The sequence below is a fragment of the Bos grunniens genome, chromosome 5, assembly GCF_055505025.1.
Source record: "Bos grunniens cultivar Pamir isolate PY7600 chromosome 5, Bosgru_T2T1.0, whole genome shotgun sequence".
Lineage (NCBI taxonomy): Eukaryota > Metazoa > Chordata > Mammalia > Artiodactyla > Bovidae > Bos > Bos grunniens.
In genome coordinates this window covers 65,915,202-65,942,352 of record NC_141169.1, presented here as the reverse complement: position 1 = coordinate 65,942,352, position 27,151 = coordinate 65,915,202, and the positions used below count along the sequence as shown (strand labels likewise).

The following is a 27,151-nucleotide window of genomic DNA, read 5'->3' as shown; positions in this document are numbered from 1 at the left end:
TATCAGATTCTTAATGAATACCCTCTAACGCACGAGTGCTGTCAGATCTCCAGCCCACCTACTTGCAGCCTCCATGCTTCAGGCTTCACTTCAGTCCACTGAGGTTGGCAGAGATAAAATAATAAAATCTATCTGTTGTCCCCAGTATAAAATGTTCCAACTTGCAAGGAAGGAATGCCATCCCTTTATAATGGTGGTACTGGGTGAGGGGTGGCGATGACAACCTCTACCTTACAGACAATTATCATTCTACCAGAATTTTAGTTCTGGGTAACTATGGGAGAAGAAAATATGATTTCAGTCAAGTGTATGTTAAATTGATGGGACACTGAAGTGGGCAAGGGAGTTTTAGGTATCAATTCTTCCAGAACACTACTCTCTCTACAGAAGTGTTAACTCATTACACAGTAGACCTGTAGCCCAAAGCACAGCTTCCCCATATGTGTGCCAGGAATAGATTATAGGTTTGCAAGAGGTACTAATCCCACAGTTTGGGAGGCAACTAGGGCTAGGAGGCTTAAGGCAGTATTATACCTGGCCACAAGCAGGCTCCTTCATGGACATTAGCATATTGTACAAGTATTATCACTTTCTACGGGTCATGACTTGAAGTTTGGAAACCATTGGTTTAGGAAATGAGTACTTTTTCAGTCTCCTCATTTGTAACCATGGCAAAACTGCAGTACTGGATGGCTTATTACGTTTCATGATCATGGTTACCAGTACATTCTAGAAAAGCCAGATACACATTCTTGACCTGAGAGGTCATTCCTGTATCCAAAACTCTATTATGGTTAGCTTCCATTGTTTGCAAGAGATACAGTAATGGGTAGCACAAATCATGAGGGCTTTTGCAAGGCCCGCCAGAGGAGGCAGAAATCCCACGGGAATTAAAAGACTGGACCTATTCAGACAGGATATGGAAGCCAACAGCTTGAGAGATTATAGACATAAGAGACCCTGGGGCTTCACCCTGATACTTCACATGACTTGGCTACATTCTCTCTCTGCTTCTCTCTGGGGGATTGTCTTGCGTTTTCTCCAAGTTGGCTACCAGTTGGTTTCTGTACCCTCTAGTCTAATTTTCTTCCACTAGTTCTTTGTTTCTGCTTATTTCTAGGTTCTGATTGATAACTTCAGTTATCAATTATCAATTGATATCAGTTATCAATCATAACTTCAGTCTGCTCAGGATTCCTCCTGGCCCTCACTGCTAGCCACTGTCAGTCTCTCTCCCTTCTTCCCTCTCTGCATCTTTCCGTGTCAGTTTCTACTACCAATTCCCAGTGTCCTTCAACATTCTCCAAGTCACATTCTTAAGAATAAGACTCTGGGTGGCACTACCAGTTCCTGTTTGGCCAGAACCTCAGAACTTCTCCCAGGCCACTTTCACCAACCGATGGTTTGACTACTCCTGGGACAAACACCCACTGGGTGAGAGGAACTGGTATCATAGGGTTCAAAAAAGTCCCTTCAACAGAGCTGTGGTGGGTGGGACAATTTTCTTTTGAAGAGCTTGAGGTAATGCTATGCTAAGTCACTTCAGTCGTGTCAGACTCTGTGGGACCCCATAGACGGCAGCCCACCAGGCTCCCCCGTCTCTGGGATTCTCCAGGCAAGAACACTGGAGTGGGTTGCCATTTCCTTCTCCAATGCATGAAAGTGAAAAGTGAAAGTGAAGTCGCTCAGTCGTGTCTGACTCTTAGCGACCCCATGGATTGCAGCCTACCAGGCTCCTCCGTCCATGGGATTTTCCAAGCAAGAGTACTGGAGTGGGGTGCTGAGCTTGAGGTAAAGAAGACATAAAATATATAGGACAAGCCCCCTAAAGAGAACAAGGGTTTATATTTCTACTTGTCAAAGAGGCCATTTAAACATATTCATTGTCTCATAAAGAAATTCTTTTGGTGGGACTTCCCTGGTGGTCTGGTGGTTAAGAATCTGCCTTGCAATGCAGGGGATGTGGGCTTGATCCCTGGTTGGGGCATTAGATTCCACATGCCTCGGGGCAACTAAGCCTGCATACCACAACTACAAAGGCCATGCACCAAAAATCCCATATGACGCAAAAGATCCCATGTGCCGCAACTAAAAACAACACAACCAAATGAGTATTTTTTTTAAAAATAAAATCTTCTGATAATTTTGTTCTCTTTTCCTTCTTTTCCCCCAATCCATCCACTTATCCATCTGTCCATCCATCCAATTAACATTAATCTCTCTGTCTTTAAAAGAAATGTATAAGGACTCCCATGACCATAATGGTCCTTGTGGACCATGAACCTATGAGAAAAACTGTGTATGCAAATTATTATTAGTGCCCAAAGAATGGGCATAAACCAAATGCTATGAAAGTTCAAAGGAGGAAGACACTGTCTGGCTGGTGAAGATGCCATTTCAAAAAAAAAATAAATAAATAAAAGATGCCATTTCAGCTGGGCCTTGAAAGTTGGCAAAGATTCTAATATTCATTCTAGACATAAGGAACAACATGAACCTAAGCCCTGAGTGAGTAGAGTTCAATAACCTCAAAATTAAGATTTCTGGCCTTTTATGTACTAGAAGAAATGCATAAATATTGTAAAAACCATTCAAACCAAATTGAAAATACATAGTGTAAAAGGTCTCTCTCCTCACTGTTCACTTACCCTTCCATGAAGATAACCTCCTCTCCAAAGGAAACCACCATTCATCATTTATTATGAATTTGTTCAGACTTTTATATATGATTAAATTAAAGCTCTATAATTATTTTACTAGGAAGATATGTCAAGGCTGTATGTTTTCACCCGGCTTATTTAACTTATATGCAGAGTACATCATAAGAAATGCTGGGCTGGAGGAAGCACAAGCTGGAATCAAGGTTGCTGGGAGAAATATCAATAACCTCAGATACGCAGATGACACCACCCTTATGGCAGAAAGTGAAGAAGAACTAAAGAATCTCTTGATGAAAGTGAAAGGAGAGTGAACAAGTTGGCTTAACTCAACATTCAGAAAATTAAGATCATGGCATCCAGTCCCATCACTTTGTGGCAAATAGATGGGGAAACAGTGAGAGACTTTATTTTCTTGGGCTCCAAAATCACTGCAGATGGTGACTGCAGCCATGAAATTAAAAGACGCTTGTTGTGTGGAAGAAAAGCTATGACCAACCTAGATGGCATATTAAAAGCAGAGACATTACTTTGCTAACAAAGGTCCATCTAGTCAAAGCTATGGTTTTTCCAGTTAGTCATGTATGGATATGAGAGTTGGACCATAAAGAAATCTGAGTCCCGAAGAATTGATGCTCTTGAACTGTGGTGTTGGAGAAGACTCTTCAGAGTCCCTTGTACTGCAAGGAGGTCCAACCAGTCCATCCTAAAGGAAATCAGTCCTGAATATTCATTGGAAGGACTGCTGCTAAAGTTGAAACTCCAATACTTTAGCCATCTGATGCAAAGAACTGATTCATTGGAAAAGACCCTGATGGTGGGCAAGACTGCATGTAGGAGGAGAAGGGGACAACAGAGGATGAGATGGTTGGATGGCATCACCAACTCAATGGATATGAGTGTGAGCAAGCTCTGGGAGTTGGTGATGGACAGGGAAGCCTGGCATGCTGCAGTCCATGAGGTTGCAAACAGTCAGACACGACTGAGCGACTGAAATGCATGGTACTGAGGAAGATACTATTAAACCCAAACGTGAGTGAAGTAACTCCTTTGGGCTAAATAATTCTTTCAGTGAACATTCCATCATACCTTGTTATTATGGCTATTGGCTTGAAACTATTTAAAAGGACTCAATTCAGCACTGCAAGTAGCTCTTGTGTATAAGGAGTCATTCTGACCAGAACTGGAAGAATCCTAGAGGTGAGTATTCACACACTAGTCAGATGAAAATATTCCACTCACATTAGAAAGTCCCATACACACTGAGATGTGTAATCAGGTCTTAACCATCAGACCTTTTGGTATACTATAATCTTTACTTTTGTCTCCAACAGAAGGTGAATTTTACTCCCATAATGGAATGCTGATGAAATTGTTGGAAGGCTTAAGAGAAAGAAGACATGTTGTCCTGTAAAACGTCACCTTAAAAACAAACCAAATGAATTATTTATTAACTTGTGTCTAACAGAACAGCCAAACTGAATTCACTTTGCTTCTTCCTCTCATATTAAAATCAGATTTTAAAGGAACATATAATAGAGCAAATGATAGGAACTCAAGTCATACAAATGTAGAACACTTACCCCAGACTGCCATGAAAACAGCAAAGAAAACAGTGGCTCCATTGTCAAAAAGATGGGTTACCTGGGAACATGAATCACAGTTAAACCAATGTCTTATATACAATATTCCAATTCACATTTTTCACATTCTGGAAAAATAGCTCTGATGATACAATGAATTTTAAAGGGTTTCTTTGGGGGATATTCCTTTTAGATCATAAGGAAGAAGTTTTTTTCCAAACTGTGAAATAGTTTGGATATGGAAAAGAGAATTTGCTCCATTTATGTGAGTATCACTTAGTTGAGCATGGATCAGCAGCCCCAGTGGTGCTATTAAGAATTTCCTTTGGTGCATTATAAAAACTAACACGCATCTACTTATGGATAGGTTTGTATTTAAGACCGGTAGGTATTCATGTTGCTGTAAAGGTTTCTGATTTTCCCAGCACTGGTTTTAATGCCTCATTTATTCTCTTTGAAAACATGTCTATTTTGTATGTACAGTTTTGAACAAACATTTGCTGGGCTGCCCTCTGGACTTCAGCACTGTAAAGAAGAGCAACCCATTAACACAAACCACTTCTACCTGTATTAAAACCTCAGGTAATCACTACATTTACCTCTTATTCATAACACAGAGACAGCTAGCAAATACTTTATTGCTAGAATAATACATTTTATTGCAGTCACCATGGCAGAAAACAAAAATATCTATTTTTGTTGCAAAACTGCCGAGCTCATTTCCACCTCCAGGATAAATCATACCAGTGTCAGGCCAAATTGAAATGATGACTGATATGTTCATAAAGCATAACCTTTTTTTGGTGCTTTATAGCTCTCTATAAAGTATACTTTACAGTCCCTTGGAGAACATGCCAAGTATAAGCAAGTCTTTTCCTATTATATCAGAGTACAAAATATTTCAAAATTTTCCACAAGTTTATGACTTATTTCTTTAAACATAGGAGAGATAGGCAGCATTTAAATACTTAGTGTGAGACAAGTCTAAAGCCAATTTATTTTGATGCCAGAAGAGTGTTACATTGTGTACATCAGGTGGTCAGCATCACGTCAAGCCTGAAAGTCCCAATGGTAGGTGGTTAGTTTGTGCCCCTTGCTAGGGTATTCCGTGGTGGAAACTCCCTGCACCATCAGGGAAGATTCTGGAATGGATTGTGGTTGTCATTGTTTTGGGCTGTGTGGATCAGCTTTCCTCCTCTGGGTAACAGGTTTCTCTCATGTAGGTCAGTAGGAGTCACGTGGCTCAAATACAGCCCATAGGAGTCCTTCCCTGGGATTGGTATGCAAACACTTGAAGAGACATGTTTTCCAGCTGCAGTTACCAATCTGGAAATATGTTTATCAGGGTGAATAGGAACGTCCAGTCCCTCCTAAGATGGTGAGCTAGGATAAGCTGATGGCTCCCTCTGCCAAAATCAAAGTCAGAGAAATAGGATAGTCGATTTCAGGAATTGACAGAACAAAAACACAGAAACAAAGAGCCTGAGAAATGCTAGGGGAGTTAGAAGGTTGCTTTAAAGTGTGTGTGTGTGTGTGTGTGCATGCACGCACGTGTGTGTGAGATGGTGGGGGTGGAGGTGGTTCCCAAGCAGAGTGAGAACACAGGATAGAGAAATATGTAAGTTCCATTCTAGCCCCTACCTCAGTGGTCACTGGAAAATTAGTTTCCCCTCCCTCAGCAATCAACTACAGCAGGTCAAACCACGAGGGTAGGTATTCGAGGGGGTGATGTCAGGGATGCACAGAGAGTCCTGTTTTGTTGGAGAAATGAGGGATGCAGGTGCAGCCTGGCCATTTGGCCTCAGGCTTTCACTTCTCAGTGTTTTCCCTCTCAAACCCCAGGGATGGTTGGTTACAGTCAAGGGGGAGAGCCTTCTCCCAATTCTGCTTTGTTCTAAGCAGGCTTAAAAATGAAACTGGCCAGAAAATTCCTACACTCAGTGCCTGGGACACACTGTTCTCTTCTCTTTGTAAACTCACCAGGACTGACCTGGCTTCTGACCCTCATCCTAAGTGACTGATTCTTCATGGGACCAGCACTCATGGGCTAAAATAACAGGATATCTGGGGAAGTCAGCTGCCTCCAAAAAACTCCAAACTAGGCAATATACACTTTCTGAAACAGACATTGATGAAATCTGAGCACTTGAAACTATTCATGATGCTCTTTTTAAGGAATTATTATAGCTCCCCTAAAAAAAGATTTTTACTCAAGGCAGACCTTTCACATAACAAACACCCCCAAGCAAAAAATAAATGGGCTTCTGAGATTCCTCAAAAGCAGGATTTTTACACCTGAGTCATTTGTGCTTAGCTCACAATCTTTAAACAAAATTATATTACTGAACAAAGTCTTCTGATTCTCAGCACCACCTCTCTATTTCCCAAGCTCACTCTACTGAATTTGTCCTCATCCAGGCAGGTCTATCTGCTTGTTCACCAAAGGAAGGAAGAGTATTTTGTGCTTTTTTGGATCTTTGTAGCACATATTAAGAGCCCAGATCTTTCTAAAATCACAGCTGGCTGCTTATCCTCCCACCAGACTGGCCACCTGCAGGGACAGAGACAGCATGAATGGGCAGGCGGGCTCCTGGGCTGCCGATCAAATGTTCCTACACTTAAACTCTGCAGTGCCAGCTGTATACACAGAAAAATCCAAGTCACAGTGATTGCGGAGGTTACATAAGATCTGCCAACCCCTTTTATACCTGAAATCTGGCTAAGCTGATAGGTGGGTTTATCTAAGTGGGTCTTGGAAAACTCTTCATCAGTCTATATTTCAGCCATTGCTTTACATTAATGATACTACCCTTCAGTAATAAACCCTAGAATTTCAATGAACATGTCTAAAACTTTAATAAAGTAAGGTATAATATCAGAAAGGGGTATGTAATAACACATAGACAGAATGGTTCTACATAATTTTTTCAAAACACTTCCACATCTACTGAGTTCTTTAGTCCTCATGACAAGCCATGGGGCAGAGAGGGCAGCTATCAACACTTGCACTTTAAAGATGAGAAAGTTTATGCTCAAAGAGGTTGTACATGTGCAAGGTCAAGGCAGTAAGCAGCTGAGCTAGCCATCAGTCTAGGTCTTTTGGATAATAATGATGGCGAAGAGGAGGAAAATGACAGCAGCTGTCATTTACTGAGATCTTGTCGTTTGCCAAGCACCATACCCACCAGGTGGCTCAGACAGTAGAACAATCTGCCTGCAATGCAGGAGACATGGGTTCAATCCCTGGGTTGGGAAGATCCCCTAGAGAAGGGAATGGCTACCCACTCCAGTATTCTTGTCTGGAGAATTCCATGGACAGAGTAGCCTGGTGGGCTACAGTACAGTCCATGGGGTCGCAAAGAGTGGGACACGACTGAGTGACTAACCCTTTCACTTTTTTCATGCTCTTCATACACCTTATCACATTTAAAAACTAAAACAGTCACCATGTTCTCCACAGATGAGAAAACTGAGGCACAGATGAGGTTACATAATGTGCTCCTACACTGACAAGTGGTAAAGAGCACAGTCAAGATCTGAACTTAACTTTCGCTGATTCTATCAACTGTTCTATTTGCTCCCTGTGATAATAATCAGAACTATAACATTGAAAACACATATGCAATAAAAAAGATATCTGAATTAGAGTACTAAATGATAAAGATAAATCTCTCCTACAAAATAAACTTGAGAATCAAAGATCAAAATGGACAGAAAGAATGTGGTCACCACTGTCTCTCGGGAAGATATATATTAAATTTAATCCTGCAAAATTAAAATACTGCATATTTGGAATTACCTTGGCATAAACGCAGCTGTCTGACAGCCTCATGAATGGACAGTATTTATCACACACAGGACACATGATGATATCTGTAGCTTGGCAGACTTCTTTACTGGAAAACAGAACAGAAAAGGACTGCTTTTTGATGACATAACAGCATTTTCTTTCCTTTCAATTTCACCAGAATAGTCGACCAGTAAATAAGAGTCAGTAGATCAAATTTTTGCCCTTGGAAGCTTCTTAGCCTTTTCTTAGTTATTAATGTAACCAAGTGCCTACACAGTTTTATAGTTTGATAAACCTACTTATTTATCAGGCTGTTTCTTGGCTTTTCCATATTAATAAGTTAAGCTCAGGAAAACACATGAGGCAAAAATTGATGGTTATATCTCAGATTATACAGGAGTCATTTACAATATTGCACAGGTTTGAAGACATTTCATACTTAATTATGGGAAAAATGAGACACCTTAAAGTGCCAGCCTTATGTGGCCCCCATCCTGACAATTTATACTTTGATTATATTGTGTTAAAATGAACACAGGTTAAGGACTATCAAATTCCCCTGGAGAATAAATTGTTGCTTTTACCATTAGCGATACGCAGATGATACCATCCTTATGGCAGAAAGCGAAGAAGAACTAAAGAGCCTCTTGATGAAAGTGAAAGAGGAGAGTGAAAAAGTTGGCTTAAAACTCAACATTCAGAAAACTAAGATCATAGCATCCAGTCCCATCACTTCCTGACAAATAGATGGGAAAACAATGGGGGAAAAAAGTCCCAGCCTTAATTTCTATGTGCATGATAAATAAGAATGAATTATGGAGGAAAAATTACATCTCATTAACAATTTCCCCAGAAATTAAAATATTTTTTTAGGTCACTTCTATTTTTGCAATCACTTCTAAAAGGCACATTTCTTATTTAAGGACATTGTCCAGCATTGTATTAAGATCTCTATGAATACCTTAGACTATATTCTAGTGAAAGAGCCAAGATAACAATTGCTAACACTGACTCATTCTCAAGGTCCCAGCAAGTTGGTGAGATGTCTTTCTTACAGGTGTCTAGCTTACAGGTCTGTGTAAGAACACGTAATTGATAAAAGGATAATTAACCCACTATTTGCAGTAGTAGTAGGAAAAAAAGTAAGAAAGAGAACAACTCTGAGCCAGTGAATCAAAGCCATTTGTTCTGTGGATACACATTTGTGTGCTCAGTCGTGTCCGACTCTTTAAGACCCATGGACTGTAGTCCACCAGGCTCCTTGTCCATGGGATTCTCCAGGCAAGCATACCAGGGCAGGGTGCCATTTCCTCCTCCAGGAGAATCTTCCCAATCCAAGGACTGAACCCACCTCTCCTGTATTGGCAGACAGGTTCTTTACCACTGAGCCACCTGGGAAGCCCTCTGTGGATTCACAGTGACTTGTATATCCATAAAAGTGAACACCTTGGTAGCTAGAGACCACAGCGGCAAGGGCAATGGGTGGGCAGATTTTGTGAATTGAACCTTTAGAATTTTCCCAGGAGACTGGAAAGATGTTAAAATGAATAGCTAAGTGGACCCACGGTCTGTAAACACTCCCAAACCACAAATACCCATCTCTAAACATAAGCAAAGGCAGGCTCACCTAGAGCTCTCCATACCTGACTTGGCAGTGATCCAGAGTGATGACGCCATACAAAAAGACAAACAATCCAATGAAGGCAGCTGGGAAGAGCATGCCGGTGTACCAGCCCAACCAGGCAAAGTACAACCCAATCTTCTCTCCAAAGTACCGCCTGTTTATGATATAAAAGTCTTGCAAATTATATTGAAGTGTTTATAGTCAGGCATTATAACACTTTGACCAGTCATTTTACTTTGTGGTGGCCTTACTGGTAACCATACAGACAAATTAAGCCAATAGAATGGAATGTTTGACCAAATCCAGGCTCTGGACTTAAACTTCTTTTCCTATTACTCTATAAAAGAAATAGTATGTACCCTTTCATACAAGAACATGCTCATACACAAGCTTTTTCTGAAAACATAGGATAAACCCAGCTCATTCAGGAAATTATGTATAATACTGTTAATTATGAGGAATCAGGGGAATCTGAAGACTTGGTGCCAACATATAATATTTTTGCCATTTCTGAGTGTGTGTTAATGTATGTATTATATATTTTTTTAAGAATAGTAAACAAAATTACTGCAAAAACCTTTAAACACCCCCTTTTAATAGTCTGTAGTTTTATAAGATGTTTACAATGCTAGAATCATAAGATATCACTAATAAAGAACTCTACTGAGACTCAGTATGAATCAATACTGAGAGCAACCTTCCCTTTTAAGTGAGGACTTTTCACAGGCATCAACATCTACTTCTATAAATATTTTTCTGAGCCTAACCAGTCTGCTTAGTGCCCTGTGGTCTGTGAAGTTTGAAAGTGTCCAGGGAATTCTTTGGTTTTTATTCCTTAAATATTATTATTGTGTTTTCTATCCCACATTTCATAACTTAGAGCTTAATTATTTCTTAGTCCAGTGTAAGAATATTCTAATTATTTTTTATTCTCATTCTAGACAAATGTTGACAAATGTTGACCATCTGTCTCTGAATACTGTCTGCTGCTCTCCTCCTACACAATGGCTCCTAAAAATCATGAATTATTTATCATATCTCCTACTATGTCTCAACAGAAACCTTCCTCTTCCAGAAGACTTTTATAGCATATATTCATATACACATAAATTCATTTATTCATTCAACAAATTAAAAAACACCTGCTCTATGCCAAATACTGTGTTAAGTGCTGAGAATACAATGGTGAGCAAAATAAGCTTGGTCCCTACTCCTCTGAAGCTTGTGGGTGACAGAGGAGACATATATAAATCAATTAACGAAATAAGCTTCTAGTTACAAAACCGGGAAAAGAGAGGAGAGGGACACAGTGCAATAAGCATGTATAACAAGGCAACCTGGCAAATTAAGCCAGGGAAGACTTCTTCCCTGAGGCGGTGACTGTTGTGCTGATGAATGAAAGTTCACTAGGTAGGGTTAGGGATAGAGTCTTTCCAGGAGAGGAAACAGAGGCCCTGTGGTAGGAGTGATGTTGGTGAAATAAGGGCAGTGTGGCTGGAACACTGACAACAAGAAATGGACTGGGACTTCCTGATTGTCCAGTGGTTATGACTTTTCCTTCCAATGCAGGAGGTACAGGTTTGATCCCAGGATGGGGAGCTAATGCCTCGCAGCCAAAAAACCAAAACATAAAACAGAAACAATATTGTAAAAAAAAATTCAATAAAGACTTTAAAAATAGTCTGCATAAAAAAATTTTTTTTTAATTAAAATAAAAGTAGGCTGTTGAGGTAGGCAAAGGCTAAGCCTTGATGGGCCTTGCAGACCATACATTGACTTTTGTCCTGAGAAAACTGAAAAATGGTGAAAGGATTTTAGCCAATCCAGCCCCTTGGACAGCAAGGAGATCAAACCAGTCAATCCTAAAGGAAATCAACCCTGAATATTCATTGGATGGACTGATACTGAAGCTGAAGCTCCAATACTTTGGCCACCTGATGTGAAGAGCCAACTCACTGGAAAATACCCAGATGCTGGGAAAGATTGAGGTCAGGAGGAGAAGGGGGCAACAGACGATGAGATGGTTGGATGGCATCACTGACTCAATGGACGTGAGTTTGAGCAAACTCTGGGAGATAGTGAAGGACAGGAAGCCTGGTGTGCTGCAGTTCATGGGGTTTGCAAAGAGTTGGACAGAACTTCGTGACTGAACAACAACAAGGGACATGACCAGATTCACATTTTGTCTCCAGGGTAGAGAATGATATGGAAGGGCCAGAGACGAAAAAGGAAGAGCAGGTAGGGGAAAACAGTCATAGTCCAGGTCACAGGTGAAGGCAGTAGTGGCAGAGGAGGTACTCAGTGTGATTTGAGAGATGTGGAGGAAGCAGAATCTAGATATAGGGCAGGAACTATTTAAGATATGTGATTCCCCAGTTGCTCAACATCATTCCATTCAAATCTTGCTTGTGTTTTTCATGCCCCTTCTCCTTGGCCAACACCAATCCCACTGCTCTTCTAGCCTCAGCTCTATGGAGCCTTACACAGGGGCACTGGCCCATATCCATCCTTCCATTTTTCCTAATTGCTGTCAAACTTTTGGCCTCTATCACACATGTTACCAAATTATGCAGAGCCTTGTTTTCCAGTTGTTTCAAGTTTGCAGGGCTGGTTTTCCTGAAGGAAAGCATGAATTTCTCAAAGCCAGAGACCATGGGTTCTCTGTCTTTGCCAATGGTACTTAGTTTTGTACTAGGAACACAATGGATAGTTAATTAATACTCATTGAAAAATTGTAAAATCTTAATCAAGAAACTGTCATGGATGGGAGATGCTTTGCCAGGACTGACTTTGATTTTTTCCCCTCTTCTATTCTATCACATATTGAGACTGGTCAAAAGTAAATGGTCTCATCTCAGAAAACATTTTTCACTCTCTCAGGTCATGTGGATCATTTGTTACTCATACCCAGAAAGGGTCACAATTCATCAATGTCATTGGGTCAACAGGAGTAAACCCTTGTAACAAGGACTCTGGAAGGAAGAATGACTACCCAGGGAGATGAAATGTAAGGTGAGTTGTCTTATTTCATTTTCCTCTGGGCTCATTTTTTAAAGGCTCAGGGAAAAGTGATATTAATCCACCTAGTCTAAGAAATAAAGTATGATTTTCTTTTTAATAAGGAATCAATGAAGTGTGGATTGTCATTACCCAATCTGAATTATCAGTCTCTAAATAAAATAAACACTGCCATGCCAGAATGTTGGGCATATATAGACCATTAAAGAACAATCAATGAATGATTATCTCAAGTTAAATGCAGATACTTTTTTGACCTGTGGGATTAAAACAATCTTTAAAGGTTATTAGTTTGAAATGAAAATTAAAGTAAGCCTAACATTTATTAGAATGACAGCACCTCTATTTCCTATTTGCCTAAGAGTTACTAATAGTCCATTGTCATTACTACATGTAAGCAGTGTTACCTCTCAACAATTGTTGTTGATACTCTGTCACTAACAGTCACGTGGGTGATGAGCTTCTTACGGAATCCTGTGAGAGGTCTGGTTTAATCTCACACACCCCTTTCTAAGTCCCTTTTAGAGGAAACACCAGCCTCGGCAGGAGGAGGTCAGGTTTACCAAGAACAATCCATGTCCTCTGATGAGCTGCCCTCTTGGGAAGAAGCCAGATTTGAGTGTCAGCTGTGCATCTCAGTTTGTTTTTTGCCCAGTGTTGGCTTGTCCCAGCTCACAGTCTGCCCTAATTATTCTGCATAAGCTTTATATTCACAGCTGGTTAAGAACTCACCTTACAAGATCCAAAGGCTGGTATTTATACCACACACCCCAGGACGCCCAGCACTCATAGAGCAGATGTCGGTGGTTTACCGCTCCGTGGGTTCTGATGGAGTTTTTACTTCTGTAACTTCCCTGGATAAAAACACCATGGCCAGTGAGGTAATACCCACAAAAGCCAAGAGCAAAAACTGATAGTAATGCTAGTTCTTTTTGTTTTTATCTTTTTAAGGTAGTGAAGATACTCTGTATGATACTATAATTGTAGATGCATGTGTATTATACATTTGTTTAAGCTCATAGAATGTATGGAATACAACACCAAGAGTAAGCCCTAAAATAAACTATGAACTTTGGTTGGTTATGATAGTTTAATGTAGATTCATTAATTAAAACAAATGTTCCCCTCTTATGGGGGATACTGGGAGAAGCTATACATGTAGGGAGCTGTAATACTAGTTTTTATGGCAAGAGTAGCAATAGGGATGATATAAGGATAGATCCATTTTAGTGAAGGGAAAAGAGTAGGATTAGTTATTCTGGACATAATTTTGATGTTGATGCCATGCAGTAAAAAGCCCATGCTTGCTAGAATCAGGCAGGTCTGAACTGAGTTAAAATTCAGTTCTGTTACTTTTTAGCTAGGATATCTTAAACTCTCCGAGTCTTGGATTCCCAGTTCATAGTGGAACTAACAACATCTGCCTCATTAGGTTTCTTCTGTGATTTGAATGAACAAAGCATCTTGCTCAGAGGCCATGCCCAAGACTTAGGAGTTCTCTTTCCTACTTGTCTCAAGACTAAAGTATCGATAGTTGGTAAACAGCTGGTCACGTGGCCTTGTGACCAAGGGCAGAAAATTTTACAATGTAAGAGTTGTAAGCCACCTCAAGTTTACAATAATTCAAATATAATTTGACACCCTCATGGAACAAATGAGGATACCATGGGTCAGAGGAGTAGGCTTTTTAAGTTCAGTTAGTGTTAATGCCAGTTTCACCAACAGAAAAGGCATGCTGTCTGGAGGTAAATTATTGACATTTTAACTTGGGAAGTCCTTTCTTAGGGGGAAGTGAACAGGCCTGAGAGACAAGGAACTCACTCAGGTTCTAGTCTCAGCTCAGCTACCAACTCACTCCATAACTGGGGGTGGGCTAAGCTTTCTCTAAACCTCTATTTAAGTTTTCACCATAAAACAAGGCAACAGGAGCTGCCCTTCTTGCCTCTGAAGGTTGTTATGCAGTCAAATACTATAATGAGGTTAAACTGAGAGCAAAAGTCAAAAGAGTGATTATGTTATTACTGCAGCTGCAATTAGTAACTGGAAAATTCTCTTTTCATACAGTGCAGGGATTTAGCAAGATATAAAAACCACAGAGAAGGCCTGGAGTTATTCTGGGGTTTCACAGTTGCATCTCCTCAGATATCGGCAAGTCCACCCCCACTCGTCTGCATAGAGACTCTGTTCACCCACAACTGCTCAACCCTGCCCTTACTGTGGGCAAGGGGTAGGCAGTGGGAGAATGCAGTTCTCACTGAAACCCTTTATTGGGGGCAATGCCAACTAATAACCACATGGTATTATGGTTTTTCCTGTGGTCATGTATGGATGTGAGAGTTGGACTGTGAAGAAAGCTGAGTGCCGAAGAACTGATGCTTTTGAACTGTGGTGTTGGAGAAGACTCTTGAGAGTGCCTTGGACTGCAAGGAGATCCAACCAGTCCATTCTGAAGGAGATCAGCCCTGGGATTTCTTTGGAAGGAATGATGCTGAAACTCCAGTACTTCGGCCACCTCATGCGAAGAGTTAACTCATTGGAAAAGACTCTGATGATGGGAGGGATTGGGGGCAGGAGGAGAAAGGGACGACAGAGGATGAGATGGCTGGATGGCATCACCGACTTGATGGACGTGAGTCTGAGTGAACTCTGGGAGTTGGTGATGGACAGGGAGGTCTGGCTGCAATTCATGGGGTCGCAAAGAGTCGGACACAACTGAGCGACTGAACTGAACTGACTGAACTAATCCTCTGGGGACATGTGTCTTTTGAGTTCTGAAACATCTGTGTGTGGCTTGAGAAAACTTTTATGTCAAAATGTTTGCTTCTATCACACAAAAAGGATCATTCCAAAAAGGTTTCATGACTGTCTGTTAATAGGGTCTCGGATCAAAGCCTCTAGTTTTCTTAATGAAAGAGGTTTTAAAAATTTCACTGAATACTCTGTGGTGACCTCAACACAAAAAAGAGGGAATTTATGTATCCGTATAGATGATTCATTTTGCTGTATAGTAGAAACAAACACAACATTATAAAGCAACTATATTCTAATAAAAAATAATAGTAAAAAAAAATGGTATACCACCTTCTCCATCCTCCTGGTGTTTAAAATCAAGAGCAGAAACTCCATAAGCCATATAAGAAATATATTTTGGGAAGACCTGCCATTGCTGGGTCGCTGGAACTGTGCTCCGAGCTGAACTGACAAACTGTTAACATTGTTTCTAATAGAAGATTGTTAAGAAAATCTAACAGTAATTTCACCCTGCCACTGTGTGAAGTCTTAGAGGACACTGGCTTAGAGGACACTGGCTATGTTCTTGGTGTCATACTATGACTGGTATGGAGTAGGTACCATGAAAATGACACTAATCTCTCACCAATCATGAGAATTATGGCCCTGAAAACCCATATATGCAAAGAGAATTAGAGGTTAAATTACCATATATGTAAAGATAATTCTGGATTAAATTACCTAAAATCTAGTGGGAAAAATAGAGGTAAGGGTAATTACAGTTACATTTATAAAAGTCCTTATAGATGACAAAGATCGTGCAGTAAATAAGGAGAATATAAAAATTTATACATCTTAAATAAGCAACAATAAGTACACTACTATTAATTTCCATTTATCATCTTTTAGTTACTAGAGCCTTCACAAGATGGCTTCCTCCCACTCTTTAAGGATTAGCTATAAATTTTTTGTTGTTGTTGCAGAGACTATATATTTCAGAGACATTTTCCCCCTGGGTCTAGCACGTCATACACATTTTCAATGCCTCTTTAATTTTATGACTTGGAGTCCCTCAGCCATTCTTCTAAATTCATGCTGAGTGACTCTTGATTCGAGTACTCTTGCAGTTACATAAAAAAGATATGGAGAAATAAATCTGTGCTGGGCGAGAGATGTAACAATGCAAGTAGGGCCTCCCCATCTATTCACTGAACAAATTAGATTCATTCTAAACAAATGTCATATCAATGAACGCAATTAATGACTATCCCCAGAAGCTGATTTATTAACAAGGAATTGACAGAGAAGGAGAAAAGGCAGGACAATACCTCGTGCAGAGGAAATGCAGCTTCATAGGAGCCATTAGTAAGCAAACGATTCAGACCTACAACAATAAAAAAGTCCAAAGTGAATCCACACTGAGTTTAAATCCTCCTAATGTAAAAGTAATGTAAGGGTCATACTTTTTGGAGAAAACAACCTATATCTTCAAAAGTAGTTCAAATACGTCTGGGGGACAACAGTTTAGAAAGTTTTTCTATCTGCTAGGAAACTAGAAACAAAGACTAGAAAATCAAGTTTTCAAATAGGAAAAACACGATGAAGCATACCTAGCATAGTGCTTGGCATAGAGAAGGGAGCGCGCTGGGAGAAGTGGATGAATTAATCACGCCAAAAAGATGACCTTCCACCTGAGATCTCCTATTTTCATCCAGAAGCTTCAATATGGACGAAGCCAACTCCTTTGCATTGGGCTAGTGGGATGACTTTGGAAAGTCCTCTTGTTCTCAGTCCTCAACTGTCTCATCCATAAGGTGGGGGAAGGATATTGGACATGTGGATTTGCAATGGTTTTATTGGTCAGGTATAAACCACAGTTTCCACCCACACTTAAGGGGAAGGGATTACACATTCAGGAGTCACCCCCAGCCTGTGTCTATCACAGGTTTATGAATTTGATTTTTTTTTTTTCAAAGAATCAGCTTTTGGTTTCATTTATTCTTCTCTATTTTTTCCATTTCATTGATTTCTTCTGATTTTTATTATTTAATCTACCAACTTTAGACTACTTTAATTTCCTTCCCTAGCCCCTAGTTTCTTGAGGTAGGAGAGGTCATTAATTTGGGACCATTTATTTTCCTATATACGCATATGGTGCTATAAATTTCTCCCTGTACTGCACACTTTTTGATACACTGTTTTTTCACTTTCACTGAATACGGCAACTTTCTGATTTCCCTTTTGATTTCTCTCATCCATGAGTTATTTAAAAATACATTATTTAGTTTTAAATATTTGTAAGTTTTCCAGAGATGGTCTTATTGATATCTAACTTAATTCCACTGTGGTCAAAGAATTATTGTCTTGTTTTATGTTCCTCAAGTATGGTCTCTTGGTAATACTCTGTGTTCACTTAAAAAAATTGGGTATTCTGCTGCTGGTGGTAGAGTGGTCTAAAAGATCAATTAATTTCATTGATAATGTTTAGGTCTTCTAACCTCCACTGATTTTTTGTCTACTCGTTCCATTAATTATTGAAAAAGTGGTATTGAAACCTCTGACTATAACTGTGGACTTGCCTATTTCTCTTAGCAGTTCTATCAGTTTTTACTTTGTAGTTTGAAGCTCTGTTATTAAGTGCATAAACATTTAGGATTTCTATGTTTTCCAGATGCACTGACTTCATCATTTTAGAATAGCCTTCTTTATCCCTGATAGTATTCTTCGCTCCGAAATCTATTTTGTCTGATATCAGTATAGGCCTTTCAGCTTTCTTTTGGTTCGCACAGTATATATCTTTTTTGGTTCTTTTACTTTAAGCTATTTGTGTCTTTAAAGAGTGTTTTTTGCATGCAGCAAAAAAAAAAAAAAAAAAAAAGGTCTTGCTTTAATTATTTAATGTCAACTTCTGAATTCTGGATTGGAATTTTCAAACCATCTATATTTAATGCTAATTAAATTATGAGGTGCTCTACTAGTCTCATTGGAAATCCCTTTGGGTTGCTCTTTCTCTGGCCTTGGGTAGCTTTCTGATGTGTGTACTAATCAGTACTCTAAATACTTGCGGAGGCTCTCTGCAGATCTTTAGGGTTCTCCATGAAGCTCTCTGTTTTCTGGTGTGTTGCCCTGTGAACTCTGGCTGCCTTGGTCTCCCTGGATTCTAAGCAACATCTTTTTGACTTGGGGAGTCTACTAGGTTCAGCGCGGGTTCTTTTTCCCTCTGTTGCTGTCTAGAAATCATCTCAAGATAGTAAGCTGAGGCAACTGTAGGGTTCACCTCATTTGTTTTCTGTCTCTCAGGGATCCCTGTTCTTGGCTGCCCAGTGCTCAGTGTCTTGAAAATAGTTGTCTCATACTTTTTGTCTTTTCTTTTCTGATTGTTTCAGGTGGGAGAGTAATCTTGTGCCTGTTACTCCATGTTGGCCAGAAGTGGAAATATAATGTTCTGATCTTTAAAGTTTCTCTCAGATCAAGAGTGATACTACTTCCTAAAATGTACTTCAAAGAAGATGACTGGAAGGATGTCTCTCAAGCAACATTTAGATGAGTGCTCTCCATGTTTCAGATCCTGATTAGAGGCAAGAGGCTTAGCCTAACTGGAAAATGAAACACGCACCAATTCACTTTTTATTGATGGAGGATCAATCAATGTTTAGGTACTTTTAATCATGGTAACATGATTAAATGTATTTTAAGATGCTTTGACATTAACTCTAAATGCCTAAGAAAGACAGCTGAAGTATAAATATCCGTAGGGCTTTGTCTAGCACAGAGGAGGCCCTCGATAAATACCTTTGTAATGAATGAACAAATGATTGATTATGTAGAAAACTTTGACTTTCTGGAGCTTCTATCAAGAATTCTACATATATCATCAATCATTTTCAAATATTCCAGATAATAGCAAAAGATTCACAGGGACCTAATAAGAGACTTCTGATGATGAAATTCTCTTGTGAATTTGTGATAATTTATCAAAGTCCTGAAATTTGAGAAAACAGTTAATATTTAAAGTCTTCCCCTTTGAGCATCAGTTTTGAAACTACGAATTAATATCAAGATTTATTTTTTGTACTTATACTGTTAAATAAGTCTTTTTTATCTATTAATTGCTCTATTTTGAAAATGGAATTCACTAGGTTTGATTTTCAGAGTTGTAATAATCTCAGAGTGAAGTTGAAAAACTTATATTGTGGTAGTTTTCGCTCCACTGAAATACCCTCATAAATCATGTCTACAAACCATATTTTAGCATTATCTCTAATCCATGTTGACCCATGCAAGATGCACTTTCAGAAAGAGTTTCAGCCAGAAAATAACGTAAGATAAACATTAATTCTATTGATGGATTAAATTGTCTTATAACATGTTTCTTTTAATTATGAAACTGAAGATGATTATGAAACATTGGGTCAACAGAATATTTATACTTGAATGTCAAATTTTTCATCATAATGTCTGATCCTTGGTTAGTAATTTAGTTTGTGGTTGGTTATTTCTAAATAGACATTTTTTCAGTTCCTCACTGACTTTCAAAGCACTGGGGTTCTTGATAGAATTCTTCTTTCATCAAATAAGAGAAATTTTTACAACAATCATTTCTTACTAGTAACAATACTACATTTCCTGTGTTTTTTCAGAACATTTACAAATCATTCTCTCTGCCCTTTTTCTGTCTCCATCTTGACGAGCTATAAAAATAACCCACATTTTTAGCTGCAAAAATTTAAGCACAATAATTGCTGTATGGCCTCACTGCATAGTCTTTGATTGTGTAAGAATGCTGATGGTTAGACACTGATCATGTTTAAAAGATTTTCAATTTGGTTCAACAAGCAATCTGCCTGTATGCCAGATACGGTGCTAGGCAATGATGATACAAAGACAAATAAGGCAACTCATTTATAATTGAGAAGCTTGTTATCTAGACTAGCAGTTTTTAATCGCAGATTCTCAACACCCTAATATATTATGAGTTGTGAGGTGTGCTAATATTATACTACCAATACTAATGAAGAGACTGGTTTTAAAAATTCTTTGCATGCTATGAAATAATCCAGAATAGCTACTGCCCTAATCATTTCACTTCTACTCACTTGTTTTCTAGTATGTTCCTGATATGCTGTTAACCGAGAAAAGGATGAAAAAAAGTATGTGTAGCATATCCAAAGTTTGTTAAAAAAAATCACATGGACAAATGAGGTATAAAGATGAAAAGAGTAATTAATGTAATATTTAAGTTATTCAGTACACAAAATGTTAACATTGGTTCTCTTTAGTTGGTAGAATTTTCATTGTCATTGAAAGTAAATAATTCAAGATAATAAAAGAAGAGTTGTACATTGCTAATTACCATATAGACTGCAAAAATAATTTCCATAGGAATTCAGAAGAAGAAAAGACTCCTCTGAGCTGGAGTGGCCATGGAGGACATTATGAAGAGGATGTGTCTCAAGGATGGATGACTGCTGCAGAGAATTTAAGGACGTGCTAACCCATAACCCTATGTAAATCAAGAAAGTCCTAAATCTGGCTCAATGTCAGCATACCCACCTACACTGACTCTCACTGAACATAATATTCCAGGTGTATTCAGATCTGGACCAGGTATCTGATTCACCCTATTATATTTTAATTTATACAGCTTGTAATCAAAATAGTTTTTGGCAGCTTCGCCATACTAGTGACTCACACTTGCATTCAACTAAACCTCCCAAGTTTGTCCCTCTTTATGATGTGTTGAGTAATATTTCTCCCACACGGTGCCAAGGTAGCTATTTTGCTGAATTTGAATATAGCACTTAACATTTACAAACTATTGAAAGTCATCTCTCAGATGTGGCTGAGAGTTCCAGATCACTGAGCTCTTTCAGGATCCTAACTCCAAGTGACTGACATAATGCATCCTTCCAGTCTCCACTCCACCTGAAAGCCTGATGAGCAAACTGTTTAGGCTCTGTGCCAGTTATCAGTTGACTGCTCCTTAGCTTTGCAGTAATGCAGTTCGACCCTGTAAATATTTCTCGTTTGCCAGATGCTGCAATGTTCAGCTTTGTCAGTAGAAGGCCCTAGAGGGACAGTAGGGGAGGGAGGAGTTTGTTTTCCTGGTACTAGTATGCTCCTCCCAGCAGGCTTCTGCAACTCATAGCTTCTATGGAACCCGGCACATGTAGTTCATGGTAGCCAGCAGCCCTGGGATCTCCTCAAGGGCAGGTGGGCCTTTGAACAGCTTCATAGGATGATGACGCTGGGCAACAACTCCCAGTGAAGGGGTTCCTTTGGAACCCCTCTAGCCAGCTTCTCCCAGAACTTGAGAGGGCAGATTCACAGAGAATCCTGCTGGCACAGAAACCCCAGCAAACTGCTCTGCCACGCAATGATCCACAACTGCCCCCCTTCTAAGAAGGTCTCCATCTCAGCTTTGTTGTGGGGCATCTTCTCTTCTATTCTTTAGAATTCTTCTTGCTCTTTACTAGTCAGTCCTCCGTTACTCCAAACCTCCATCACAATTAATAATTTGCATTAACTTTTCCTGTTCAAGGAAAAGTTATCAAACTGATAGTTCAGTTGGTAAAGAATCCACCTGCAATGCAGGAGACCCCACTTCAATTCTTGGGTTGGGAAAATCCACTGGAGAAGGGATAGGCACCCACTCCAGCATTCTTGGGCTACCCTTGTGGCTCAGTTTGTAAAGAATCCACCTGCAATGAGGGAGACCTGGGTTGGGAAGATCCCCTGGAGAAGGGAAAGGCTACCCACTCCAGTATTCTGGCCTGGAGAATTCCATGGACTGTATAGTCCACGGGGTTGCAGAGTCGGACACGACAGAGCAACTTTCATTTTCACTTTCCTGTTCAAATTCTGTGTGATTTTTTTATCTCTTGATTGACCATGATTGACACAGGTCATCATTCAAAGCATAAATAAAAGTCTTGCTGGGACAGAGATATGGACAAAGCTCCCCAAATCTTCCCAGTATATAGTAATCTACTTAATAAGGCAGGAAATTTGGTAATATATTATGGAAAGATTCTCACGCAAATATCCCCAGAGTAATATGTGGAGGTTATTTGCTGGGGGTGGTGATTATTTGGAGAATTTACTTATGTATGACAGCTCCCTGTGCCTGCTTCTGCATCTTGCCATACACTGGCTCCCTCTTGTCATTCAGGTTTTAGTTCAAATTCCAGCTTCTCAGAAGAGCATTCCCTGACCATGCCATCTCAGCATGATCTCTAACCCCTAGTCAATCTCTATAACATCATCCATTTCAATTTCTTCATGTTATGTACTGTATTTATTTATTTACTGTCTGTTCTTAACTTCCTGAACATACACTTCAGGAGAGAACTGTGCTCATCTCCCTAACATCTTGCTCAGTGCCTGGCGCACAATGCATGCTCAGTCACTTCAGTTGTGTCTGACTCTCTGCGATCCTGTGGACTGTTGCCCGCAAGGTTCCTCTATCCATGGGATTCTCCAGGCAAGAATACTGGAGTGGGCTGCCATGCTCTCCCTGCAGGGGATCTTCCTGACCTAGGGATGGAACCGGGGTGTCTTACATCTCCTGCATTGGCAGACAGGTTCTTTACCACTAGCACCACCTGGGAAGCCCACCTGGCACATAATGGGCGCTCCTTAAATATTTGTTGAATTGAGAGCACTCTTCCATGGTCTAAGATAAATGAGATGATGTGTTATCTTTTAAAAAGCGATCTATTAAAGTTTAACACTTCTGAGTTATCCATCAAGGAACTGTGCAGTTAGAGGCTTTATAAATCACAAGCATTTCTAGAATTGATATCAATGTAATAAAACCAAAGGGAAAAGTCTGTAATCCTCCAAATCAAATGTAACTTGTTATACTGATATACTACTTACCAATTTTGTTTTTTCCTTCTTCATACTTTATTCTTTGTAAAATATGATGTACAATTCTACTTCTTGTGGCATTGTTGAAGAAAGTGTCTTTGTTGTGTATGATGAAGCTGTACACACATATTGAAAACACAAGGATTAATTGGAGCTGAGGGATCTAATCTTTGATATAATTTGGTGTGACTTAGAGAGCTATGTCTTCCATCTGTCACAGAGACGGTAAGTCTGGAATAGCATAAGGAATCCCCCCCACCCCAAGATCACACCAGAGGCAAGAGGCTCATGAATCTTAGCAGTTTTGGTTCTCAACCTCCCAGTCATTTACATCATTGTGTTAGGAAAGGGCTGGAGCTAATTACAATTAAGAAACTTGCAACTAATAGCAAGTCCATTCCTCACATCCTGTTTTTTTCTCCTCAGTAAGGTCATCAGATAAATTCAACTAAAAACCATCTTGCATTTATCTCCTTTTGTCTTCCACTTCATCCTCTCCCATGTCATAATCACATGATTTTTCAGGAATTTTGAAATCTGAAACTGACCTAGGTGATGGACACAGGTCTTAGGCAATCGCTCTGGCCTGGCTCAGGGCTGAGTCACTAGAAACGGCCTCTGTCTGTTCCTTTCCCACCTTCTCTCCTGGATGGACCACCCCTCTTCTAGAGCACGTACTTAAGACTGCTTCTCTCTCAGCCAAAGGCCCATCCAGCCTCCACTGTTTCTCACAGGACCATATGAACACACACAAACACAACACTGAGTTTCCCAGTAGGTATCCCTACCCCGAGCCAACAGACGGAGCTTCCAGGACCACACAATGCAGCATGAAATGGCCAGGTCCTCCCACCCAGTAATGGGTTAAATGGTCGAATATGAGAGATACTGTAAGTATAGTTACTTCATAAATTATAGTTTATTACCTCAGCAGACTTTATAGTATGTTGCGTGAATTGGACACTATGTAAGGCTTATCAATAGTGGCAGTCATCACCCTCAAAACTCAACTCAGAAGTCACTTTCCTCAGCAGGTCTCCCAACCCCTCCAACCACTCTTCTGCCCTCCAAGGAGTTTACTATTCATTCTCTCCTCTAAGCTATTTCTTATCTTGCAAACACATCAATTTACTGATCATTCTGTATAGTCATGTATTTATTTTCATTAATGAATTCAGTAAATGGTTATGGAGAACACTCTATAGGGTAATGGTTATCCAGTGGGAAATAAAGCAGATACAATCTTTGACCTTGAGAGGCTTACAGTCTAGTGGGAAAGATAAACCACAAAGGAAAGGAACATGAGGCAGATATGGGCAGAATCAACCTCCTTGTTCATGCCTTTTCCCACATAAGACAAAAGGCTGAATTGTAATAATTTCTGTAGTCCCAGGAGCTAGTGAGTGGCTGCTGCTGCTGCTGCTGCTGCTGAGTCACTTCAGTCTGTGCAACCCCGTAGACTGCAGCCCACCAGGCTCCCCCATCCCTGGGATTCTCCAGGCAAGAACACTGGAGTGGGTTACCATTTCCTTCTCCAATGCATGAAAGTGAAAAGTGAAAGTGAAGTTGCTCAGCCACGTCCGACTCTTTGAGACCCCATGGACTGCAGCCTACCAGGCTCCTCCATCCATGGGATTTTCCAGGCAAGAGTACTGGAGTGGGGTGCCATTGCCTTCTCCAAGTGAGTGGCTAGTACACAGTAATGGTGTAGGTTTTTGAATAGCAGTAAGAGAGGGTTTGTGTGAATTTATATTGGAAATTGCTATTACTTTTTAAAAAATAAGATGAATTCTTGGGAATTACTCAAGTCATCTAGATAAAACTGGCCTACACAAAGAGTGGTCCAGGCATGGGGTTTGACTGTGGAACAGAATTGAGGATGTTAGGTTGGGATAAAGTAGAAAAAAGCCAGAGAATATGAAGACAAAATGTAAATCACATGAATGGATTCCTTGGATAAGAGCTTTCTGTTCACTTCTATTGCACTTCTCTTATATTCTGCTATGGAATTTACTTCTCAGAATAAAGTAACTTGACTTGATACAGGAGAGATAAATGCTATGTGGGTAAATGGGAAAGCAGCAGCATTTATCTTATCTCTTCTCTAGGGTTGTCTGAAAACATTTTATGGCGTCAAAGGGGGAGAGGGGAAAACTGAGAGTTACAGCAAATGTAGTTCCTTTTATCTTATTCTCTTCTGCTTTTTCACCTTATTTGAGATAGACTATTACATTTTAACACCCATAAATATGTCATAAAGAAGTAGACAATAAATAAAAAAGTCCGTTTTGACTCACAATTTTAGATAACTAAAAGCTGATAAGCACAACCATGCTTGACAAGATAATTCTGGGCTAAAAGCCCGTGTCTCTTGCTCCTCCATTAAATGATTTTCTGCCCCCCCCCCTTTTTTAAAATAGCATCACATTACATTTTGTGAGCTCATGTAATCATTCTCTGTAATAAGCATCACAGGCGAACCTCCTAATTCTGTTTTCCTCTCCTTTACATCTAGGTCATACCTGGATCCTAGAGAGTCTATAATGAGAACAAATAGAGAGAACCTGTGCTGCCGGCCACTAGCTCCAGATATGTTAACTCATGCCATGCTTACAATAACCTGGGAGGAAAGTACTTTATAGCCCCCATATTACAGGAATAGAATCAGAGAGGTTAAGTGATGTACCCAATGTCACTCTGCTAATAAGGGGCAGAGCTCAGATGTAAACTCAGGCTGTCTGGCTCCAGAGCTCTCATCTTATCCATGCCACTCACTTGCCTCCCTGGGACAAACTTCTGACTCCCGGAGGTCAGCTCTGCTGGAACTGTTCTCCTTGCTTCTTATCCTCAGAGCCCCAGCTCAGGTCATATCTCCCTCCAAAAGTCTTCGCTGACCCCCAACTCTCACCCTGAAAAGTATTATGGTGCTACAAAAAGAGAAGGGAGCATAAAACCATTTCATGGAGGAGGGATATAAGCTTTTAGTTCCAACATCACTCCTGATTTCCCTTAAGACTTGGAAGTGAGATTGACCTCAACCTGCATCCCAGCTTTGTCACTTACTATGGGGTGTTGGGACCATCCCTCAACTTCCCTGGGTCTCAGTTTCTTCATCTGTGGTATGGGATAAAACTGGAATCATCCTCCAATAAGATTTTTGCAGAATTAGATGAGATGATGGAGAAGGCAATGGCACTCACTCCAGTACTCTTGCCTGGAAGATCCCATGGACAGAAGAGTCTGGTGGGCTGCAGTTCATGGGGTCGCAAAGAGTCAGACATGACTAAGCAACTTCACTTTCACTTTTCACTTTCATGCATTGGAGAAAGAAATGGCAACCTACTCCAGTACTCTTGCCTGGAGAATCCCAGGGATGGCAGAACCTGGTGGGCTGCCATCTATGAGGTCGCACAGAGTTGGACATGACTGAAGTGACTTAGCAGCAGCAGCAGCAGGTGAGATGAGCACTGCTGAGCCCTGTTTGGCATTTAATAGGCTGTCAGAGTCAGCTGTTACCACTCTTGTTGTTCTGTAACTTTTATATAGAACTTTTCTGCTTACATGACTTTTCTATATGAGCTTCTTTAGAGCAGGGACTGGCCATGTGCATCTCTATTTCCAGTATTAATACAGGGCTTGGCACATGACAAGCTCTTAAAGTTGGCTCTCTGAGAACAAATGAGATCTTCCGGAGACCCCTAGTTAATGTGGGGGCCTGTTCCTGTGCTGCTGTGCTTAGTCGCTCAGTCGTGTCCAACTCTTTGTGGCCCCATGGACTTTAGCCCACCAGGCTCATCTGTCCATGGGGATTCTCCAGGCAAGAATACTCGAGTGGGTTGCCATGCCCTCCTCCAGGGGATCTTCCCAAGCCAGGGAT

General features: G+C 40.2%; 1 protein-coding gene across 50 annotated transcripts in view; it reads right to left on the bottom strand.

The window, feature by feature from the left end:
• Positions 1–27,151, bottom strand: part of ANO4 (anoctamin 4) — a 438,203-nt gene that overhangs the window by 73,326 nt on the left and 337,726 nt on the right. For all 50 annotated transcript variants that reach the window (XM_086400957.1, XM_086400907.1, XM_086400908.1 and 47 more), the window contains 6 exons: positions 23,284–23,390; positions 16,731–16,786; positions 13,405–13,526; positions 9,674–9,808; positions 8,040–8,136; positions 4,241–4,301 (listed from right to left, as the gene is read on the bottom strand). In XM_086400957.1, coding sequence (XP_086257083.1) covers positions 4,241–4,301; positions 8,040–8,136; positions 9,674–9,808; positions 13,405–13,526; positions 16,731–16,786; positions 23,284–23,390 — 578 coding nt within the window. The remainder of the gene's footprint in view (positions 1–4,240; positions 4,302–8,039; positions 8,137–9,673; positions 9,809–13,404; positions 13,527–16,730; positions 16,787–23,283; positions 23,391–27,151) is intronic.